The 20,963-nt window shown below is 37.6% G+C and overlaps 1 protein-coding gene across 1 annotated transcript in view; it reads right to left on the bottom strand.

The window, feature by feature from the left end:
• Positions 1 to 376: 376 nt before the first annotated feature.
• LOC121866534 overlaps positions 377 to 20,963 on the bottom strand; it is a 107,267-nt gene continuing 86,680 nt past the window's right edge. Inside the window, exons 10-11 of the mRNA XM_042366301.1 lie at positions 3,029 to 3,209; positions 377 to 480 (exon numbers count right to left, since the gene is read on the bottom strand). Of these exons, the coding sequence (XP_042222235.1) occupies positions 377 to 480; positions 3,029 to 3,209 (285 nt within the window). The remainder of the gene's footprint in view (positions 481 to 3,028; positions 3,210 to 20,963) is intronic.

Here is a 20,963-nt window from a genome sequence, read left to right on the forward strand (position 1 = left end):
TGAGGAAGAGTCTCAGGGGGACTTGCAGTCCGTAAAAGAAAGAAGCTTCTGCGGGGAAAACACTCAAATATGTTTAAGTTACCTCAGTCGACAATCCAAAGTATTTTGATGCTATAGATTTAAGTTTTATATTGTTAGTTCTATCTGGCAGTACAATTTATGAGTTTCCTACAACTGCTCAATGCCTCAGAATGTTAGGTCATTTATTTTCTTATATACTGTACCCAGTATCATGAGACATGATAAAGATTAAAGTGGGGGGCAGATATTGGTGAGAACTCAGGAGACAACTATTGGTGATTTAGAATATTATTGGTATGGATATGTTTTTTTTTGTGAGCTGAGAAAAAAGCAGTAAAGATATTGTGAATCCGCGCTAGAACGAATATGCATCAGCGAGGGGAGACGCAATGCGGCGTTGTTTGCATCCAAGAACGCGTCGGATGGGCCCAGTAACAGGTGTGTCCCGCATTTCTTGCTCTGTTAGAGTGTGTTTTGAAGATTGAGCATAATAAATGTTATATGAAGAATGTGATGATCTCGTGGAGGTAGTCTGTGGCCAAATCAGAGCTAATTCCTTTGCTCTACAGACATTCACCCTGGGTGAGTCGACAACAGCCCTCCTGTGTTATGCTGGTGGTTGGGTTTGTATTTGTTTTAATTCCTACGACTGTATTTTACAAATATGTGAATATGACAACAGTTGGCGCTTGTTTTGTAAGTATAACGTAATAATATTAAATAACTAGTTATGTCTGATCTGGGTCGGCCTTTTCCTTCTCAGGTGATTTCTAGACTAAATAAATGAGAAAACTACAAATTGTTTCCTATCCCTGCTTTGTGCTTTGCTACAGTGATCCCTCGGTTAATGAACGCCTCGGTTAACGAAATTTCGGTTAATGAACTGCCTTCCATAAGGATCTTCAATTAGGTTAAGGAACAAAATTCGGTTAATTTCTTCTGCACCGACCTCAACATGTTTTAAGCGCACTGGCGGGCAACCAGCTTTAGTATCAGTCCGCTAATACATTAATCGGTTCTGAGGCTTAGAATCCTTACTATTTTAGTAAATATCAAAGTTTATACTATTCAATAATTTTTAAAAGTTTAATATTCAATTTTATAGTCATTTTAACAATTATTGAACATAATTGAGGTAAAAGTGACTAGTTTTCGCAGGCATCCAGCCTCTTAACACAGCAAACAGGCGTTAGTCTCTCTCTGTTTCACTGGAGAGTAACAACTTTGCAGACTCTCTTCAACTAAACGCTTTTTCTGTGTTTCCAGCAAATTATTGGTCATTTTGAAATATATTTTATAATTTGACAATATATAATGCAGTGCAGTGTTATTTAAAAGAAAATAATAATCTTGAAATACCAAGAGAACTAAAATTTTTATGGGTGAAATGGATTGCCATGAGGTGACCTCTTCCCACAATGCCTTCTCTTCCCCTTCTCCTCCACCATTCTAATTCCCATCATCATCATCATCATCCAGGAGCCTTCTACATACCAAGTGTGACTTCTACCATTTTTGTTGAATTTAGGCAATTTTCAGTGAGCTGGAACCAATGCCCAAAACCCATTAGTATGGTTTAGGTTGAGGCTTTAGGTTAACGAAAAACCTGGGCAGTTGAGTTAGATTAACCGAGGACCACTGTATATATGTATTTTATTGTGTGTGTGTGTATATATATATATATATATATATATATATATATATATATATATATATATATATATATATATATATATATATAGAAAAACGTCATTCAAAAAGTGACTTGAAAGCAGAGGATATTACTCACTAACGATCTACTGTGTTCATAATAGAAGATGTGGTGGTCGCCATGCTGACCAGACGGTATAGGAAGTATCACAAACAATATCTGAGACATAAACAAATAAAAGTCCTTCGATTTTCTCACCATGCTAAGATGTATAAATATCGTATATAAAATCCTCGTGGCACTTACTATTTCAGCTATTACAACACAAATTAGAGGGCTTTCCTTATGTGTTACAACTGATTCACGAGCAAGATAACGGTAGCAATAGGTGTGATGGAGGGGTTTGAGAATTGCAATTAAATGCCAGGTAGCGACATGTCCTCTAATATTACAATTAAAGTGTTATCGGGCTTCACTTATATACGAAGGGGGGTTATAGACGAGTATATACGGTAAATGCCAGGTAGCGACATGTCCTCCTAATATTACGAATTAAGAAATAATTAGATGTTTTAATTACCTGTATGTTGGCCTGGCACATTATACTGCTAGGCATTAACATACCTAGGTATAAGCTAGGCTTCGCAGTCTGGACTGAACAAAAAAAAGTTTTTTTTTGCCCCTCATGCCCCGTTGTGGGTCGTTGTTGACCTGTGCCCGGGGGGGCCAATCCCCCCCCCCCCCCCGCCAGGCCCCGTTGTGGGTCGATGACCTGTGCCCGAGTGTGCTAATCCCCCCCCACCCCCTCTCACCCCCAAAAGAAAACTCTGTGTGTTCTATGACTACCTATGGAAAGGTCACTTCTGGTTTACGGATACCCTCCAGGAACGGAACCTGCCTGTAACCTAGGGAGTGTCTGTAGTAATTATTTCATCATGGTCTGAAATGATACAAGTAAGTGTATTTATAAATCACGCCTGATATGGGTCATTGACCTGTGCCCTGGTGGGCTAATCTCATAAAAAAAAAAAATTATTATAATGGGGAGAATAAAAGGGTGAAGATCTGGTAAGACTCTAGGTTGTCACTGATAATAGGGTAACCTTCAGAAACATTACAGCAAAGATAATACGGTTAACACTCAAAGCAGTATTATTCCAATATTCACAGCCAGTCTGGACTTCTACTCACCTACTGTCTTTTCCATTATCAACTTAATCCTTCTCCTTCCTCCATTTACACAAGAAAATAACTCCATCCTTCACCTGCTGCATTAAATACATCCAAATTATTCAATTAGTAGCAATATTCCATGATCAGTTTATGGTGAATTCTTAATCACTACCACGTACTTACTTTGCTTTTGTGCTGCTTTTCCCTCATCATTCAAACGAGGAACATATATGATTACTTCACTCTCAGGATCCAGATCTTCAACAGGGACTAGCTCAACCCCTGTGTCACTGATTTCTACAAGTTGTATCTGCATAGTCTTAGTATTATGAGAGAGCTTGTCTTTTGCTCCATCACCATAAGACTGTGGGGCAAAAATCATTATGAAACAACAACATATAATTTATTTTAAATATACTACAGTATACTGTACAGGTAAACCTCTATTTATGATATCCCAATCTATTATAATTCACATTAACAATGCTGCTATATTAAAACCAATCCCTATTTGTGATGTGAACAAACTCACATTAACAATATTCATCATACCCCCAACTTGCCATATGAAATGCATCACTCACTTCATTTGTCAGTTGAAGTGCCATCTACCTGAATGCTGCCTCGTGGCCATCTGGTAAACTACAGTCCAGGCATTGTTTCTTCTTGGTTACAAGTATGTAAGAAATGGAGCTCAATGTTTGTCAGTCACCATCAGTGTTGTTTTTTCACCTTACAGTGAGAGGACATCACTGAAGTTCACATTGTACTCTGTTTTAGTGACTGTGATGATCTTTTGCTATGACTGTGAAGTGCTTTCCCCATTTTAGTGACTGTGAAGTGCTTTCGCTCTGATCCTCCACCCCGACTATGAGTGACCAGACATTGCATCAAAAGGTCAGTAATATGAGACCACAAATCCCTCCATCCCACCTCCACTGTAAATGAGAGAAGATTTTGTATACTTGACACTGCATCATGTGAGGTCAGTAACATGACACCCACTAATCCTCTACCACACCTCCATCACAATTTATATATTTTTGTCATTAAAGAATTTAGTCCCCATCCCTATTATCATGTTTTTGTGACTGTGAAGTGAATAGTGTAACTTTCAAAATGTTTGGCAAACTTTTTGCTCACCATCTTTTAGGCCAGGACGAAGGCTACACCTCCAGTCCCCACTCTTCAGACTCCTCATAGTCTGTGTGGGACTCAGGTTGATGTCTCCACCCCACCTTAAGTGTACCCTTAGCCTTGAAGAGGGACATGTGATGTCGACTAGATTTTTTCTTAATAATGTGGTGTGTTGTTTAATTGTGTTTTAGTGCAAGTAGTATTCTAGGATTTTTTTTTTTATACATATGGGTGCCTGACTGGCCAGGAACCTACCCCATTGAGCCCCATGTTATAATGAATCTGATTTAGGATATTTGGACCTGCAATTGGGTTTTCAGGAACCTAGCTCCATTGCAAATAGAGGTTTACCTGTACATCAAAATAATATAGTGTGTAAATATAAAGGCATTATTAGTGAAACAAATTCTGCTAAATAAATTTTTTTTTTACATTTTAATAAAAGGGAACCCTCACAAGAGAAGCTACTGGGGGGACTTAAATAACACCACAGATATAAGGTAGGGCTGACTCATTAATCTCTTAACATACTTAAAAAATTTCCTCCCCATCTTAATTCCCTAAAAGAGAGAGACCTGGTGCAACAGCTGCTCTCTAGGGGGTGGGAGGTGATATTTTAACTGTCTACACAATCAGCATCAGCCATGCTAAGGCATACTGCCTGCCATTTGGATTTGAAGTAATTTCTTTTCTTTCTAAATAATTCTTCATAATCAGTCCAAGAGGATAGTCAAAACAGAACAGCACTATCCTAAATGTGGCCAATCAAGACATTAGATTAGCTAAATGACTTAATGTATCAAGAAAGATCCCAAGTCTTTTCATGCCTATTGCCTATACCAGAAGGAAACTTTAAACCAAAGACACTGTTGGCTCTCTAAAGGACAAAAATAATGTGGCTCAAGATGATGATAAATAGACATCAAATGCCAAAAATAATTACTGTACTTTGCATCAGTGTTCAACATGATCAGTGCCAGTGGGGGTAATGAAACCTACTCAGTTACAAGAGTCAGAAGTGGATGGAGGAAATTTAGGGATTTTCCTGCCTTTATTGATGGCAAGAGGACTTTCCCTCCATGAAAGGAAAATTATATGTGGCTGGCATGAGAAGTGTGATGTACTATGGCAGTGAAACAATGGCCACCAAAAAGGTTGACATAAGCAGTCTTGAGCGAGCTGAAATGAGAATGGTGAGTTGGAGGTGAGGCCCTGTTAAGAGGGAAGCTGGGTACTGACAGTACAGTATTGGTGAAATTTTCCAGAGAAGTAGGATGAGGTGGTTTGGGCAAGTGGAGAGAATGGAGGAAACCAACTGGATCAAGAAGTGCATGAGTCTGAATACGGAGGGGAGGAGGGCCAGGGGGAGGCTAAGTATGACATGGGGAGATGTTGCAAGAAATTATATTAGAGTTAAAAGCTGGCTAACAGTGACTGAAAGAGATAGTGCAGCTTGGGGGTTGCCATCAGGTAATTGTGGCTAATCATGCAGGTGTGGCTATAAAACATTGATTATGATGATGAGGTATTCAAACAAAATGATGGATATCATGCCAGTACAGTACAAGTAATATCCCAAAAAGCTGGAATCTTCGATCCCCGGTACTTTCAATTACCGGTATCTGGAAAATAAAATTTTAGCATTCTGAGAAAAATCTCTCCATTCCAGGCATGCGAATGAATTTCCGAGTGATTGCATCATGCACCTACAAGTGCTGAGTGTGTGGGTGAGTAGGCTCAGAGTGCTTGTGTGTTATGACTGGCTACTACTGTCATGTGACTGTATGGGATGCCTATGATTGGCTGATGTATCTTACAGCCTGTCTCCTCAAACTCTAGTAGCATAACACTCTTAGTTCATCGTCTGCTGCCATTGTGCACTCGCTCACCGTTGTTTTTGCATTCAATCTGTGTTGTGCAGTAATGTACAATCAGCCATGAATACTGTTAAAGCAGTGTCAGGATGTAAAAAGTGATTTCAGTTCAGGGGCGGATCCAGGAATATCAAAAGAAGGGGTGGGGGAGGTCAAGAAATTGTGGGTGGGGGAACATGGCAAGCATTGCGAGTCCACATAGCTGGGGGTAGGGGGGGAGCTGTAAACAAACAGAATTTTTTTTTAAATCTTACCAATATCATGGGCATTTTAAGGCCATTTTGAAGCCATGTTCACTTGGCATTATGAGATATTCTGAGTTCAATAGTGATTACTTTTTACTATACAAAAATTTCTGAGTACAATACTGCATTAAAGAAGAAGTATTGGAATTTTATGATGAAAAGAGGGGTCCGGACCACCAGGACCCCCCTTGGATCTGCCCCTGCAGCTACATAAGGCAGTCCCCAAATTACAAAGGGGTTAGGGACCCAAATCCAGGTTGTAAGTCGAATTGGTTTTAAGTCGAAAATGCGAAAATAATACATAGAAAATCTAATATGGGTGTCTCTTTTTCTTCTCAGCACCACAAAACTCTCACTTTTAAGCTTGCCAGCCATTTTCAAGGGAATAACAAAAAGTTTTTTTGTCAGTACACAGACGTTGGGACTCGAAAAATACATAATTTGAAATTTTTTGGGTAAGACTAAGGCGGTTGTATGTACGGGTGGTCATAAGTCGAGTAGGTCGTAAGTCAAGGAGTACCTGTATACTGTACATTCAGTAAGTGTGAAAAAACCATATGTAATGTACAGTACTGTACATGGTAGAATGGAAAGTGTATACCATTTGGTTTGCATCACAAGCTCAAGATGACAGCATCTGCTGGTGAGTACAGTAGAGTGTATACAGCAGCACATTTATTTATTAAACAATACACTCTACGTGTACAGTAATGTTTGCATACTCATAAATAAATACAGTACAGCTATGTGTTTGTCCAACTGAAGCTAAGCCTCCGTAGCAACAGTGTTTCGTGCCAGATGCATAGTTTAGACGTCGAAACATTCACCCGAAAGTATTACGTAAATGTAAAAAAAATTCAGGGATAAGAGAATTCGTCTCAATAACTAGAAAACTCTCAAACCCAGAAACACTCTGCATCAACTGTTCTGCCTAATGGGGATTTTACTGTACCTAAGAGAATGTACACCTCAGGAATGCAAAATGAATTAAGAGACATAGATTACAGATGATGTCATCAATGAGAAAATAGCAAGCATGAAAGAATTCAAAGCTCCTGGAATGGATGAAGCACAGACCAAGTGGAAGTAGCAAATGAGATTTGCACTCCTCTAAGAGTTCTATTTAGGAAATCTCTGGATCAAGAATAAGTACCTCGGACTGGAAATCAGCCAGTTTCACCGTAGGACACAAGAATGGCAGTAAAATGTACAGATTGATTTGTGTAACATTACATATATACAGGTACAAATTTGTCGCTAAAAATTTTGAGGGACACCATCATCTATGTAATAAATGTGTATTATTTCCTTTATTTTATTTCTTATTTCTATTTATTTACTTACTTTTACTCTTTCTTCATTCTCTAATTCTCATTTCTTAAACTTAATCTTTCTTTGTTCTTTATACTAGTGAGAGAGAGAGAAGGTAAGGAAGGAGGAGCGAGGGAAGAGGGGAGGACGAGTGAAAAAGGCCGATTTGTGGTCAAACAGCAAGGGGAGAAGGAGGGAGGAGGGAACAATGGTAGGAGTAAGTATATCGTGCACTAACATATATACTCGGGGAAATTTGTGATAGTTATGTTGTTACTCATGGGCTCACTGTATCATTGTACACAACAAAGACCCTTATGAGGAAAACTCCACTCCATATACAGGGAAGGGGAATTGAGAACTATTCTTAACAGTTCTTCATTTATTAATGACATTATTCAGAGTGGACAATTACACTTTCAAAACAATAGCCTATTCTCCAAGATAGTTAATTGGGGTCACATGACTCACAATACTGTACATTTCGTGAAAAGGCTAAGACCTATAGTGCACTCACTTATACAGTATATATCCCGCCATGTTGAATCTGCCGCCCCACACAAGTCTACACTTCAACACTTCCAAGCACAGACTCTGTATTAGAAAATCAAGCGCACTTGCCACTGGGTACGAAGCCCCAGTCTCCAGCCAATCAGCCCAGTTATGCCTATGATATCACCCTTACAGGTAACTGTGATTGGCTTATGCCTAAGGCACCCTCAAGGAACTGTTAGCTTGTCGGGTGACAAGATAGGGCGTTTTGGTGGTCATACATATACGGGTATACTGTATTTTCTCTCAAGCATGACATAATTTAATTTAATAATCATGGCCCTGTTACATCTATAAACTGACCAAGCACAGTCTTATCGATGCATCACAACATGGTTAAAAGTATATATATTATGTAACATGTACATATTGCTAAAACGGATATTGTATCATTTTACTGTAGTGTCAGGATCTGACTTCCTTCTATCTGCTGATAAAAGTCAATCATTATCACATACCGTGATCATACCACTTAACTAAGGCTTACTATCAGCACGTGTCACTTCTGAGTGAGAATTACTTAAAACGACGAATTGACAAGATGAAAGGGACTTGAACAGTGTGGCGATTAGCATAGACGTCTTGCTTGTAACCCTGATTTACCAATTCCCAAAAGAGAGTCTTATTTTACTAAATCAAGTCTTGACCTTCATCTGCACACTTCCCAAGTGTAAAGAAAATAAGGAGATCCAGAAAAGGGAGATAAAAGAACAGCATCTATAGTACCTACCAGGTCACTTGAGACTACCAGACAGTTATAGAAACTCAACAGTATACGACCAGCCATATTAAATCATTCATCATCCCAACATGATTTCATGTAGCGAAAATCCTGCCTGAAAAACTTCTCAATTTCATAGAAATGGTAACAGACTTTGTTTACATTGTATGTGTTGTTGTGAATGGATTTTTCTAAGGCATCTGACAAAGTCCCACATGCATGACTAGCCTCAAAGATCCAGTCACATGGCATCACAGGCAAAATATTAATGTGGAATTAAAACTGGCTTCAAGACAGCCAACAATGAGTGGTCAAAAATGGATTACATTCTGAATACAGTAGTACCCCGATTTATGCGGTCAATTGAACCCACAGGGTACCGCAGAAAGTGAAAACCGCGTAAAGTGAACAACAGAACATATGGGATTAATTCCAATAGAGACTGGCCCAACCCCCAAACTCCACTTGTTCCGACACAATACCTATGTTGTAGTAAAAATAACATCTAAATTTTATGATGGTATGCTCACACAATTAATATTAAAGAGAAATACAGTTGCCAGGTTTATGTCCATTCAAATAATGGACTCAAATCTCCCGTCTTCCCACCTCACTGGCCCCTACCTCTCTGAGAAACGTTTGTGTGAAAACACTACATTTTAACGTTTAGTAATAAATAATACCTCGGACTAAAGTTAGGATAATATAATTGACATTTCTGGATTCCTTGCAGGTCAGGGAATATTTTGAATGTAAACTTCATATATTTTGCACAAAAGATAAAATATTTGCTTTGTGTAAACCAAAGTATTACATTAGATCTAAAATTTGTATGTCTAATGCAAAATCCATGATGTTTATATTCAAAATGATCATCATATTGTAAGAATTCCAGCAATGTAAATTATATTCTGGCCGGGTAATTTGTATGAATTTTATGAGCTAAATAAAAAAAAAAAAAATTATACTTCACCACGTATATGAGTAGATGCACCGCGGAAAGTGAAAGTCCGGTTCTGGCGAGGTACTGCGTGAATGAGAAATCGCGGAAAGTGAAACCGTGTAAAGCGGGGTAATACTGTAATTAAAATTTCTCAGTGGAGTAACACAAGGCATGTTTGTGGACGACAAGAAGATGTTTGGAAAGTAAGTAGGTCAAGTAGATGTCAGAACCATGCAAAAATATATGTATGAGCTGTTCATATAGTTGCATAACTAGCAAATGCTCTTTCACATTACAAAATGTAAGACTACACAAAGGATAGAACAACCCTAATCACAACTTTTCTGTTAATAACACTTTTTTGGATACAGCTGATATGGAAAAAGATCTAGGTACAATGAACCCTCGAAGATTTGGACTAAAAGGGGGACCACCTGTCTGAAAAGGACAATTGTCTTGATCTTATGATGAATGTACAAAATGTATAAAAACGATAAAAAAATACAGTACCGTATTTTACAGCATATGAGACACACCCCCATTTTAGCAGGGAGTATTTAGGAAAAAACTTTTATGTGAATTTTCCTCCTGTAGCCGCAATATTGTCCAGTATTGCCAAATCAGTAAATAAAAGCCAAATTCAAGTAATGCCAGGTAGCGACGTGTCCTCCTAATATTACTTAGTAAGTAATTATTAGATGTTTTAATTGCCTGTATGTTGGCCTGGCGTATTGGCTAGGAATTAACATACCTAGGTAGCATTTGCTGAGCGTAGCATTCGAGCTATATCACAAAAACTGGTTTTTAGAAAAAAACGGCTTTTTTTTTACAATATGTAAGTAGGATGGTGTGTGCATGTAAATGAGTAAAATAAATGACAAAGTTACATATATCGACCTAAAAATACGACTTGAAAAAAAAACCTTAACACCTAACAGCTTGACCCAGTGACCTGGTGGCTACAGAGACATGTCTAACCTGGTTACAATGCTGCCAGTGATGTTAATGGATGCATATGTACTGACACCATCAACATCATATTTCATTGCAAATGCGTTAAATTTATCCTTGGTCTTACATATGTCTGACACAGTTTGTTTCTTCACACTGTATCCATCACAGATGCAAGCCACAGACACACTAAATTCTGCACAACAGATAAATGTACAGTAAAACCTCGATTAACCGACTTTCGGATTAACCGTCAATCCCGAACCCCTAATTTTTTTTTTACGGGATTAGCCCACCCGGGCACAGGTCACTGACCCACATCGGGGCCTGGGGGGCGATAATGTAATAATAATGATAATAATAATAATAATAATAGTAATAAAGAACCATAAAGAAATGCAAAAATGAAAAAAAAATCAAGAGTGAGAAACAATGTACAGTACTCCCTCTTTATCGACGGATTTTTTATCGACGGTTTCGATTATCGACGGATTATTTAGCCGGATTTTTATTTTGGCACCAAACAGCTTCTCCCAGTCCTCTCCTTGAACAGGGCTAGAGGGTACGTGTTTTTCGAATCGTTTTCAGTTAAAAAATTATTACATCACACGTATATTTTACCTAAACTGCGCCTGAATGAATATATTCTCGGAAATAAATAGTAGTTTTGCTGAAACGTGATGTATTTCAATGTAAAATAGGATAAAATACATGACGGAAACAAAAGACTTTACCTAAGCTTCCGATGTTCTTGAGATGTTACTCGTTTTTTTAATAGTTTTCGGTTAAAATTCTGTTATATTACAATGATATTCTATTCATACTGTGCTTGATATAATACATTCACGGAAATGTAATATTTTTGCTAAAATGACGTACGTATTACAGTGGAAAGTGGGATCAAATCGTGACGAAAACAATGACTTGCGCTTTCTTTCGTTCAAAAGATGTTACCGTAATCACTTTTCGAATGGTTTAGTTAAAAAACTGTTGTATTGTATTACAATAATATCCTAATTGACTTGAATAAATATTACGATACCATATTTCTGAATATTTTCATTAAAATCCATCAAAATCATTTTCCTTGTCATCGTCTGCAGCACCAAACAGCTTCTCCCAGTCCTCTCCTTGAACAGGGCTAGAGGGTACGTGTTTTTCGAATCGTTTTCAGTTAAAAAATTATTACATCACACGTATATTTTACCTAAACTGCGCCTGAATGAATATATTCTCGGAAATAAATAGTAGTTTTGCTGAAATGTGATGTATTTCAATGTAAAATAGGATAAAATACATGTCGAAAACAAAAGACTTTACCTAAGCTTCCGATGTTCTTGAGATGTTACTCGTTTTTTTTAATAGTTTTCGGTTAAAATTCTGTTATATTACAATGATATTCTATTCATACTGTGCTTGATATAATACATTCACGGAAATGTAATATTTTTGTTGAAATGACGTACGTATTAAAGTGGAAAGTGGGATCAAATCGTGACGAAAACAATGACTCACTTTCTTTCGTTCAAAAGATGTTACCGTAATCACTTTTCGAATGGTTTAGTTAAAAAACTGTTGTATTACAATAATATTCCCTCCTAATTGACTTGAATAAATACTTGAATGGAAATATACAATATTTTTGTTGAAACTACCCGCGTTTCAGTGTAAAGTGTTGTAATAATAAATGGTAAACAATTTGCCTTGGGCAGCCGGATTTTTGGACTTTTACTGTACTGTACACTGTTTTGTTTACTGTAAGGACCGATGTTCACTTCAATAAATGAAATCGTAAGTTTGCTAGTATTTTTGTCCACTTATTATATTATTATTTATACACTATTATTTAAGGTTATGTGTAAAGGAAACGCATTAATGCTTAAAGGTACATTTATTCAACATATGCTAATAATAGTTAGAAAAATTACGTAACCATCACGGTATCGACGGTTTCTTTATCGACTGCCGTTTACAGAACGTAACCCCCGTCGATAAAGAGGGAGTACTGTACCTGTATGTATGTTGTGTTGTCAATAGTAAGAGAAACAATTGAGACCCTGCAATTGTGTGTAAATGAGGCAGAAAGTCAAATGAGCAACCTGGGACTTGGTCACAATTTTTGTGATGACATACAGTCGACCCTTCACATACGCGGGTTTAGCGTTCACGGATTCGCAAATACGCGGATTGCCCCGCCGGAGGAATATTCTGTACATTGAAGTAATTGAAGTACATTCAAATCGCGCGCCATTCAACTCGCGCGCGGCACCGAACACGGGACACTGCCCGCTCCCGCAACCTCACACACACACGCATAGCTCTCCTTCACTCAGTCAGTCTCGCTGTAACCACGCTTGTGTTGACATCAGCAATGTAGTTGCAAAAATATTACATTTCCGTGAATGTATTATATCAAGCACAGTATGGATAGAATATCACTAATATAAGAGTATTTTAACCAAAAACTACAGGTTGTACCTCTCTAATCCGGCAACCTCGGGACCTGACCGGTGCCGGACCATGGAAATTCACCCTTTTCCTGGATAGATAGTGACTTGTGCTTATGCCTGGAAGCACTAGCACCACTTTCTCTGCGTCATGGTCTCTTTGAAGACATATTGAAGGGTTAAATGTCGCATAGTAGCTTCTCAAATTTCGCGAGTTTTTAATTCTTAATGTATTTTATTGGAACACACAAAAAAATAAATAAATAAAAATTTTGACGGCGGAAACTTGAATTTCGACGGGTTTGAATGGCCCGCCAACGTGCAGACGACGTGAATAATCGTGTAAACAGCGTCATTTCTCTTATGTACAAAAGATTCATTGTTGTTTATTACTGAATGTCTTATTTATTGAATTAATGTTTATGTGTGCAAAATGAGCAATAGAATTCATTAATAATACGTAGAATATTAGAGGAGACGAGACGGCTGCCGGCATTGTTTATGTTAAAGCTTACGAAACCAGTGACTGATTGGTTCTACATATAAAACTGAAGAAAATAAGACCCTGAGTTTAGCTGTAGTAAAATTAATGTAAAAAATGAATATGGTTGCTTGAAGTACCTGTAATTTTATTTAGTGTTAATAAATGGAACAATATAAGTAGCTAACCATTAATGGTAAAAAAAAAAGTGAGACTGCTCGTATGTACGTGCGCACATGTGAAAATATATCGTCATTACTCTACATAAGAATATGAAAGCAACACTTATTTACTGCTCATATATATTGAAGGGTTAAATGTTGTACTCTGTATAGACAAGCAGAGAGAGAGAGAGCAGCCGAACTGCCGGATGTAAACAAACCTTAATTTCCCGCGGCTTTTTTTTTAAGGGGATTAGCCCACCCGGGCATAGGTCACTGAACCCACATTGGGGCCTGAGGGGCAAAAATTTAATACTCCTGTAATAATAATAATAATTCAGATAAAAAAAAAAAAAAAAAACTGCCTATCTACCTATTGGACAAACTAAAATCGTTCCGGACCACAAGAGTTTCCGGACCACAGAATGCCGGACTAGAGAGGTACAACCTGTACTAAAAAAACGAGTAACATATCTTGAACATCGGAAGGTTAGGTAAAGTCTTTTGTTTTCATGTAGTTTATCCTAATTTACATTGAAATGCATTACGTTTCAGCAAAACTACTATTTATTTCTGAGAATATGGAAATGTAATATTTTGCTGAAATGACATACATATTACAGTGGAAAGTGACGAAAGCAATGACTCGTTTTCTTTCGTTCAAAAGATGTTACCGTAATCGCTTTTCGAATGGTTTTCAGTTAAAAACTGTTGTATTACAATAATATTCTATCCTAATTCACTTGTGATGCAACAGTTTTTTAACTGAAAACCATTCGTAAAGCGATTACGGTAACATCTTTTGAACGAAAGAAAGCGAAAGTCATTGTTTTCGTCACTTTCCACTGTAATACATACGTCATTTCAGCAAAAATATTACATTTCCGTGAATGTAGTATATCAAGCACAGTATGAATATAATATCATTGTAATATAACAGTATTTTAACCGAAAACTATTAAAAAAACGAGTAACATTTCTTGAACACTGGAAGGTTAGGTAAAGTCTTTTGTTTTCGTCATGTATTTTATCCTATTTTACATTGAAATACATCACGTTTCAGCAAAACTTCTATTTATTTCTGAGAATATATTCATTCAGGCACAGTTTAGGTAAAATATACATGTGCTGTAACATTTTTTTAATTGAAAACGATTCGAAAAACACGTACCCTCTAGCCATGTTCAAGGAGAAGACTGGGAGGAGCTGTTTGATGCTTAAGACGATGACAAGGAAAATGATTTTGATGGATTTTAATGAAAATATTTAGAAAGACCCTGGCACTGTCAAGGAAAGTGGCTGCTGAAGGCTTCCGGGACATGGCAGAGGACGAGATTAGGGAGCTAATTGAAGAGCACAACACTGAGCTGACCGAGGAGGATCTACAGGAGTTAGTAGACTCAGGCAAGGAAGAGGAAGCGAAAGGGAAAGAGGATGAGGAAGAGCACCAAGAAATAACGTTGGAGAAGTTGGGGGAGATGACCAGGAATATTGAGGCACTGAAAAACCTGGCCTATAGTATGGACCCCTCCATGGTGCGTGCCCTGAAATTCATGCGAGGGATGGATGACGTTTTCGCTCCATACAAAAACATCATGGAAGAAATGAAAGAAAGAGACGACAACTCCCCATCACCATGTTCTTTGATCACCGAAGGAGAGATTTAACACCATCAATCACTGGCGGCAGTGAGGAAGCAGCTGAATCCACAGTCGCCCCCACTTCACCACCTGTTATGGAATTGAGTGACGATGAGCCCGATAACCCCCGCCCTGTCGCCGAGGAGAGGTACGGTACAGTAAAGTGAAATTCTTATCTCTTTTTTTTAATAGCTTTTCTTGCCATGTTTATTGTTTGTAAAAATGCACAGCACAGTACAGTTCAGTACAAGTACTGTACATAGGAAGTGGAGGTGCAGTTATTCACAAAACAATTGTGTTTGTTGTCGGCAGTAGTGACGGTGCAGAGGGAGCGAGTTGGGAGGAGTGGTGAGATGACCTTGGACGCAGGAGCAGGGACGAGTGGAGATGCCAGCCAGTATATTTCGGGTGTATTAATTGTTTTGATAGCTATTTTTGCATTTTAATATTAAATACTGTACATTACGTTTCAACAAAACTACCATTTATTTCTGAGAACAAAGAAATGTAATATTTTTGCTGAAATGATGTACGTATTACAGTGGAAAGTGGGATAAAATTGTGACGCAAGCAATGACTCACTCTCTTTCGTTCAAAAGATGTTGCCGTAATCGCTTTTCGAAAGGTTTTCAGTTGTGGGATTATAAGGCTAATGATAGGATAGAATATTATTGTAATACAGTACGAGTACAGTACAACAGTTTTTTAACTGAAAACCATTTGAAAAGCGATTACGGTAAAATCTTTTGAACAACGAAAGAAAGCGAAAGTCATTGTTTTCATAATTTTATCCCACTTTCCACTGTACATTAATATGTACGTCATTTCAGCCAAAATATTACATTTCCATATTTATTTCTGAGAATATATTCATTCAGTCACAGTTAAGGTAAAATATACTTGTGATGTAATATTTTAATGAAAATACGGTTTCGTAGTTTTCTTTTGTATCAAATTTAATTAACAAAGATTGATGTTTCAAATGTAATGAACAAAAATTTATGTACAGTATCTATAAATAAATTTGAACAAATGAATACTTTGTTTTACATCGTCCTGTGTATACCATACCATGGATTTGGCTACTTTGGGCTCGCTATGATGACGCAAGAGACTGCCCTGGCGACTGTCCCGATACTCACAGCTAGTGGTGCGTTGGTGCGTCGTTTCCATTGTTTACTGGTAAATATTTTTCAACCTAACGAAACTATCACCCTTTTAGAGGTCGACCCCCAATTTTTTTGCAAAATAATTTGGTCTTAAAAACTCGAACTACGCACAGGTATATACGGTAAATAAGGACATGGGGGGCCAGGGTTTTTTTTTTGGGGGGGGGGGCAGCAAAAGTACACGGATTTTTAACATTCACGGGTATCTCTGTTACCTAACCCCCGCGTATGTTAAGGGCCGACTGTATGTTCTTTGACTTTTCCATTTTTTATTCACGGTTTCTGTGTTGGTTCATATTTATTTACTAAAGTGATTAATGTTTTAAAGCAAATTCTATTGAAATATGAATGGCAAATGAACAAAAATGAATAGAGGGAATTAAATGAGGTAGGTTAGGGAAAGGTACTTTGAAAATGTATGTTTTATTTCCGTAGACTTTATGTACTATTAACCGACCTTTTGGATTTTCCGTCGGTCACTTCCCCCCTTATGTGGTCGGTTAATCGAGGTTTTACTGTACAGGTTGTACCTCTCTAGTCCGGCAACCTCGGGACCTGACCAGTGCCGGACCATGGAAATTCACCCTTTTCCTGGATAGATAGTGACTTGGCTTGGAAGCACAAACACCACTTTCTCTGCTTCATGGTCTCTTTGAAGACGTATTGAAGGGCTAAATGTCGTACAGCAGCTTCTCAAATTTCGCGAGTTTTTAATTCGACGTTTTCTATTTGAACACACAAAAAAACAACACATTTAAAAATTTTGATGGCGTAAACTCGAATTTGGACGAAGTGCACAATCGTGTAAACAGCGTCATTTCTCTTATATACATAAGATTCATTATTGTTTATTACTGAATGTCTTTTTTATTGAATTAATGTTTATGTGTGCAAAATGAGCAATACAATTCATTAATAATAGGTGGAATATTAAAACACACGAGGAAATGACACAGCATTGTTTTCGATGATTACAAAACCAGTGACTGACTGGTTCTACATATAAAACTGAAGAAAATAAGACCTTGGTTGTAGCAGTAGTAAAATTAATATGGTTGTTTTAAGTAATGTTATTTAATGTTAATAAATGGAACAATAGAAGTAGCTAGCTATAATGGTAAAGAAAAAAGAGAGATCGCGTATGTAAGTGCGCACACGTGAAAACATATCGTCATTACTTTACATAAGAATATGAAAGCAACACTTATTTACTGTTCATATATATTTTAATTAATGTTTCTGAATTTGTTTTTATTGAATTAATGTTTGTGTGTGCAAAATTAACAATACAATTTACTAATAATACGTGGAATATTAAAACACACGAGGAGACGAGACGGCTGCCGGCATTGGAATATATAAGGAATATATAAGAAATTAAAGGGAGGGGAGGAGCAGGTCAGAAATAGGTGTAATGAACTATCTAGGAATGTAAGGAAAGCAAAGAGAGACTATGAAATCAAAATAGCAAGAGAATCCAAGGCGAATCCCAAGGGATTTTTCCAGGTATATAGGACAAAGGTCAAGGACAAAGTTGGGCCTTTAAAGTCAGGGAGGGGAGAAGTGATAAATGGCAGTGAAGAAATAAGCAAAGCATTGAATAGCTACTTCTTAAAAGTTTTCACAGAAGAAATTTGCGATGAAATTGCAGAGGTGGAACTGATATTTAAGGGAAAGGAAGAAGAGAAATTAAAGAATATCACTATCAGAAAAGAGGATGTTCTTAAGAAGATAAATAAACTAAAGAAAATAAAATCCCCAGGGCCGGATGAAAATTTCCCTCGAGTCTTGAAAGAGTGTCGGGAACAGATTAGTGGACCCCTCGTAAACTTATTTACAAAATCATTAGACACTGGAGTTATGCCAGACTTGTGGAAACAGGCAAATGTAGTACCCATATTCAAAAAGGGAGACAGAGCATCAGCGTCAAATTACCGGCCAATCAGTTTGACATCAGTAGTGGGGAAATTTCTTGAATCAATTATAGCAGATAGCATCCGATCGCATCTAGAGAAAAGCAAATTAATCTACGACTCTCAACATGGGATTACAAAGGGAAAATCTTGTCAAACAAATCTGCTAACGTTCTTTAGGAAAGTCTTTGAGGTAGTAGATAATGACGAAAATTACGATGTTATTTACTTAGACTTTAGCAAACCATTTGACAGAGTACCGCATCAGAGGCTTCTGAGAAAAATTAAGGCTCATGGTATCTAGGGGAAAGTTATAAATTGGATAAAATCATGGCTCACCGATAGAACGCAGAGGGTCAGCGTAGATGGTCTTAAATCTGAGTGGGGCCGTGTAACCAGTGGGGTTCCCCAGGGGTCAGTACTAGGCCCACTCTTGTTCATAATCTACATAAACGATCTAGATACTGGGATCAGCAGTGACATAAGCAACTTTGCGGATGACACCAAAATAGGGCGGCAAATTAATTCAGGGCAGGATGCAAATGCATTACAGGAGGATCTAAATAAACTGCAGGGGTGGTCTGAAAAATGGCAAATGAAATTCAACACCAGCAAGTGCAGTGTACTTAATATTGGAAGAACAAATACTTATAATGTATACAGCCTTAATAACATCAACCTAGAGAATTCGACTTGTGAAAGAGACCTAGGGGTACTTGTAAGCCCGGACCTACGGCCTAGAAAACAGTGCGTTATTGTTCGAAATAAGGCCAACAGAGTACAGTGGGGTATGCTATAACAAATCTAATTGGTTCTAGAACCTTGTTCGTTATAGCATTCGTTCGTTATAGGATTAATCCGTTCCAGGCCCCCAAATACAACCACTTAACACTGAAAAATATAATATAAAATTGTAAAAAAGTGCATAAATATGCATCTAAACCCCTGAAATAATGAGTATCATTAATACTTGTAATAAAAAAACAATAAATTAGTAAAAAAAAAAAATAAATAAATAAATAAATAAATAAATAATGTTCGTTGTAGGAGTTTCGTTCGTTATAGCATTCTCAATTTTATAGGTAAAACCGTTCGTTATAGGAATATTCGTAGTAGGATCCGTTCGTTATAGCATACCCCACTGTATTGGGTTTTATATCTAGAAGTGTAAGTAACAAGAGTGCAGAGGTCTTATTGCAACTATATCTTGCACTAGTCAGGCCGCACCTCGATTATGCGGTTCAGTTCTGGTGCCCCTATTATAGAATGGATATAAATTCACTTGAGTCGGTGCAGCGAAGAATGACAAAAATGATTCCGGGACTTAGAAACCTTCCATATCAGGATAGGTTGAAGAAACTTAACTTGCATTCCCTAGAAAGACGAAGAGTGCGGGGAGATATGATAGAAGTATTTAAGTGGGTGAAAGGAATCAATAAAGGGGATATACTGTAGATAAAGTTCTTATAATATCCGAGCAGGATAGGACTCGGAGCAACGGATTCAAGTTGGATAAGTTTAGGTTTAGGCGGGAGATAAGAAGAAACTGGTTCACAAATAGGGTGGTGGACGAGTGGAACAAGCTTAGCAACTTTGTAGTAAGTGCGGGAACTCTGGAAAGTTTCAAAAGGAGGCTAGATAGATTCATGGATGATAGAGAGTGGTAGTAACTCTCGACAGGAGCTGCCATGCACAGGCCAACCGGCCTATTGCAGACTCCTTCTTTTCTTATGTTCTTATGTTCTTATTGTTTTTGTTAAAGCTTACAAAACCAGTGACTGATTGGTTCTACATATAAAACTGAAGAAAAAAAGACACTGATTGTAGCTGTAGTAAAATTAATGTAAAAAAATTAATATGGTTGTTTGAAGTACCTGTAATGTTATTTAATGTTAATAAATGGAACAATATAAGTAGCTAACCATTAATGGTAAAAAAAAAAGTGAGACTGCGCATATGTAAGTGTGCACATGTGAAAACATATCGTCATTACTCTACATAAGAATATGAAAGCAACACTTATTTACTGCTCATATATATTGAAGGGTTAAATGTTGTACTCTGTATAGACAAGCATAGAGAGAGAGAGAGAGAAAGAGAGAGAGCAGCCGAACTGCCGTATATAAACAAACCTTAATTTCCCGCGGCTTTGTTGTTGTTTTTTTTTACGGGGATTAGCCCACCCGGGCATAGGTCACTGACCCACAGTGGGGCCTGAATGGGCAAAAATTTAATACTCCTGTAATAATAATAATAATTCAGAGAAGTAAAAAAAAAAAAACAACAAGAACAACTGCCTATCTACCTATTGGACAAACTAAAATTGTTCCGGACCACGGGAGTTTCCGGACCACGGAATGCCGGACTAGAGAGGTACAACCTGTACATGCTTTCTCCTCACACCACCACTTGCTTGTGATGCCATGATTAATTACTATTAAGCATTATTATCATTGACACTAATAATAACAATAAATCCAGTGAAATATGGCAGGGAGTAAGGAGAGTTACAACAGCAGACGATGCGCTAACTAGCGGTCATTCACTTCCCTTACTCGCTCCCGTTGCCAGGC

Source organism: Homarus americanus, unplaced genomic scaffold, assembly GCF_018991925.1.
Source record: "Homarus americanus isolate GMGI-L3 unplaced genomic scaffold, GMGI_Hamer_2.0 scaffold16430, whole genome shotgun sequence".
Lineage (NCBI taxonomy): Eukaryota > Metazoa > Arthropoda > Malacostraca > Decapoda > Nephropidae > Homarus > Homarus americanus.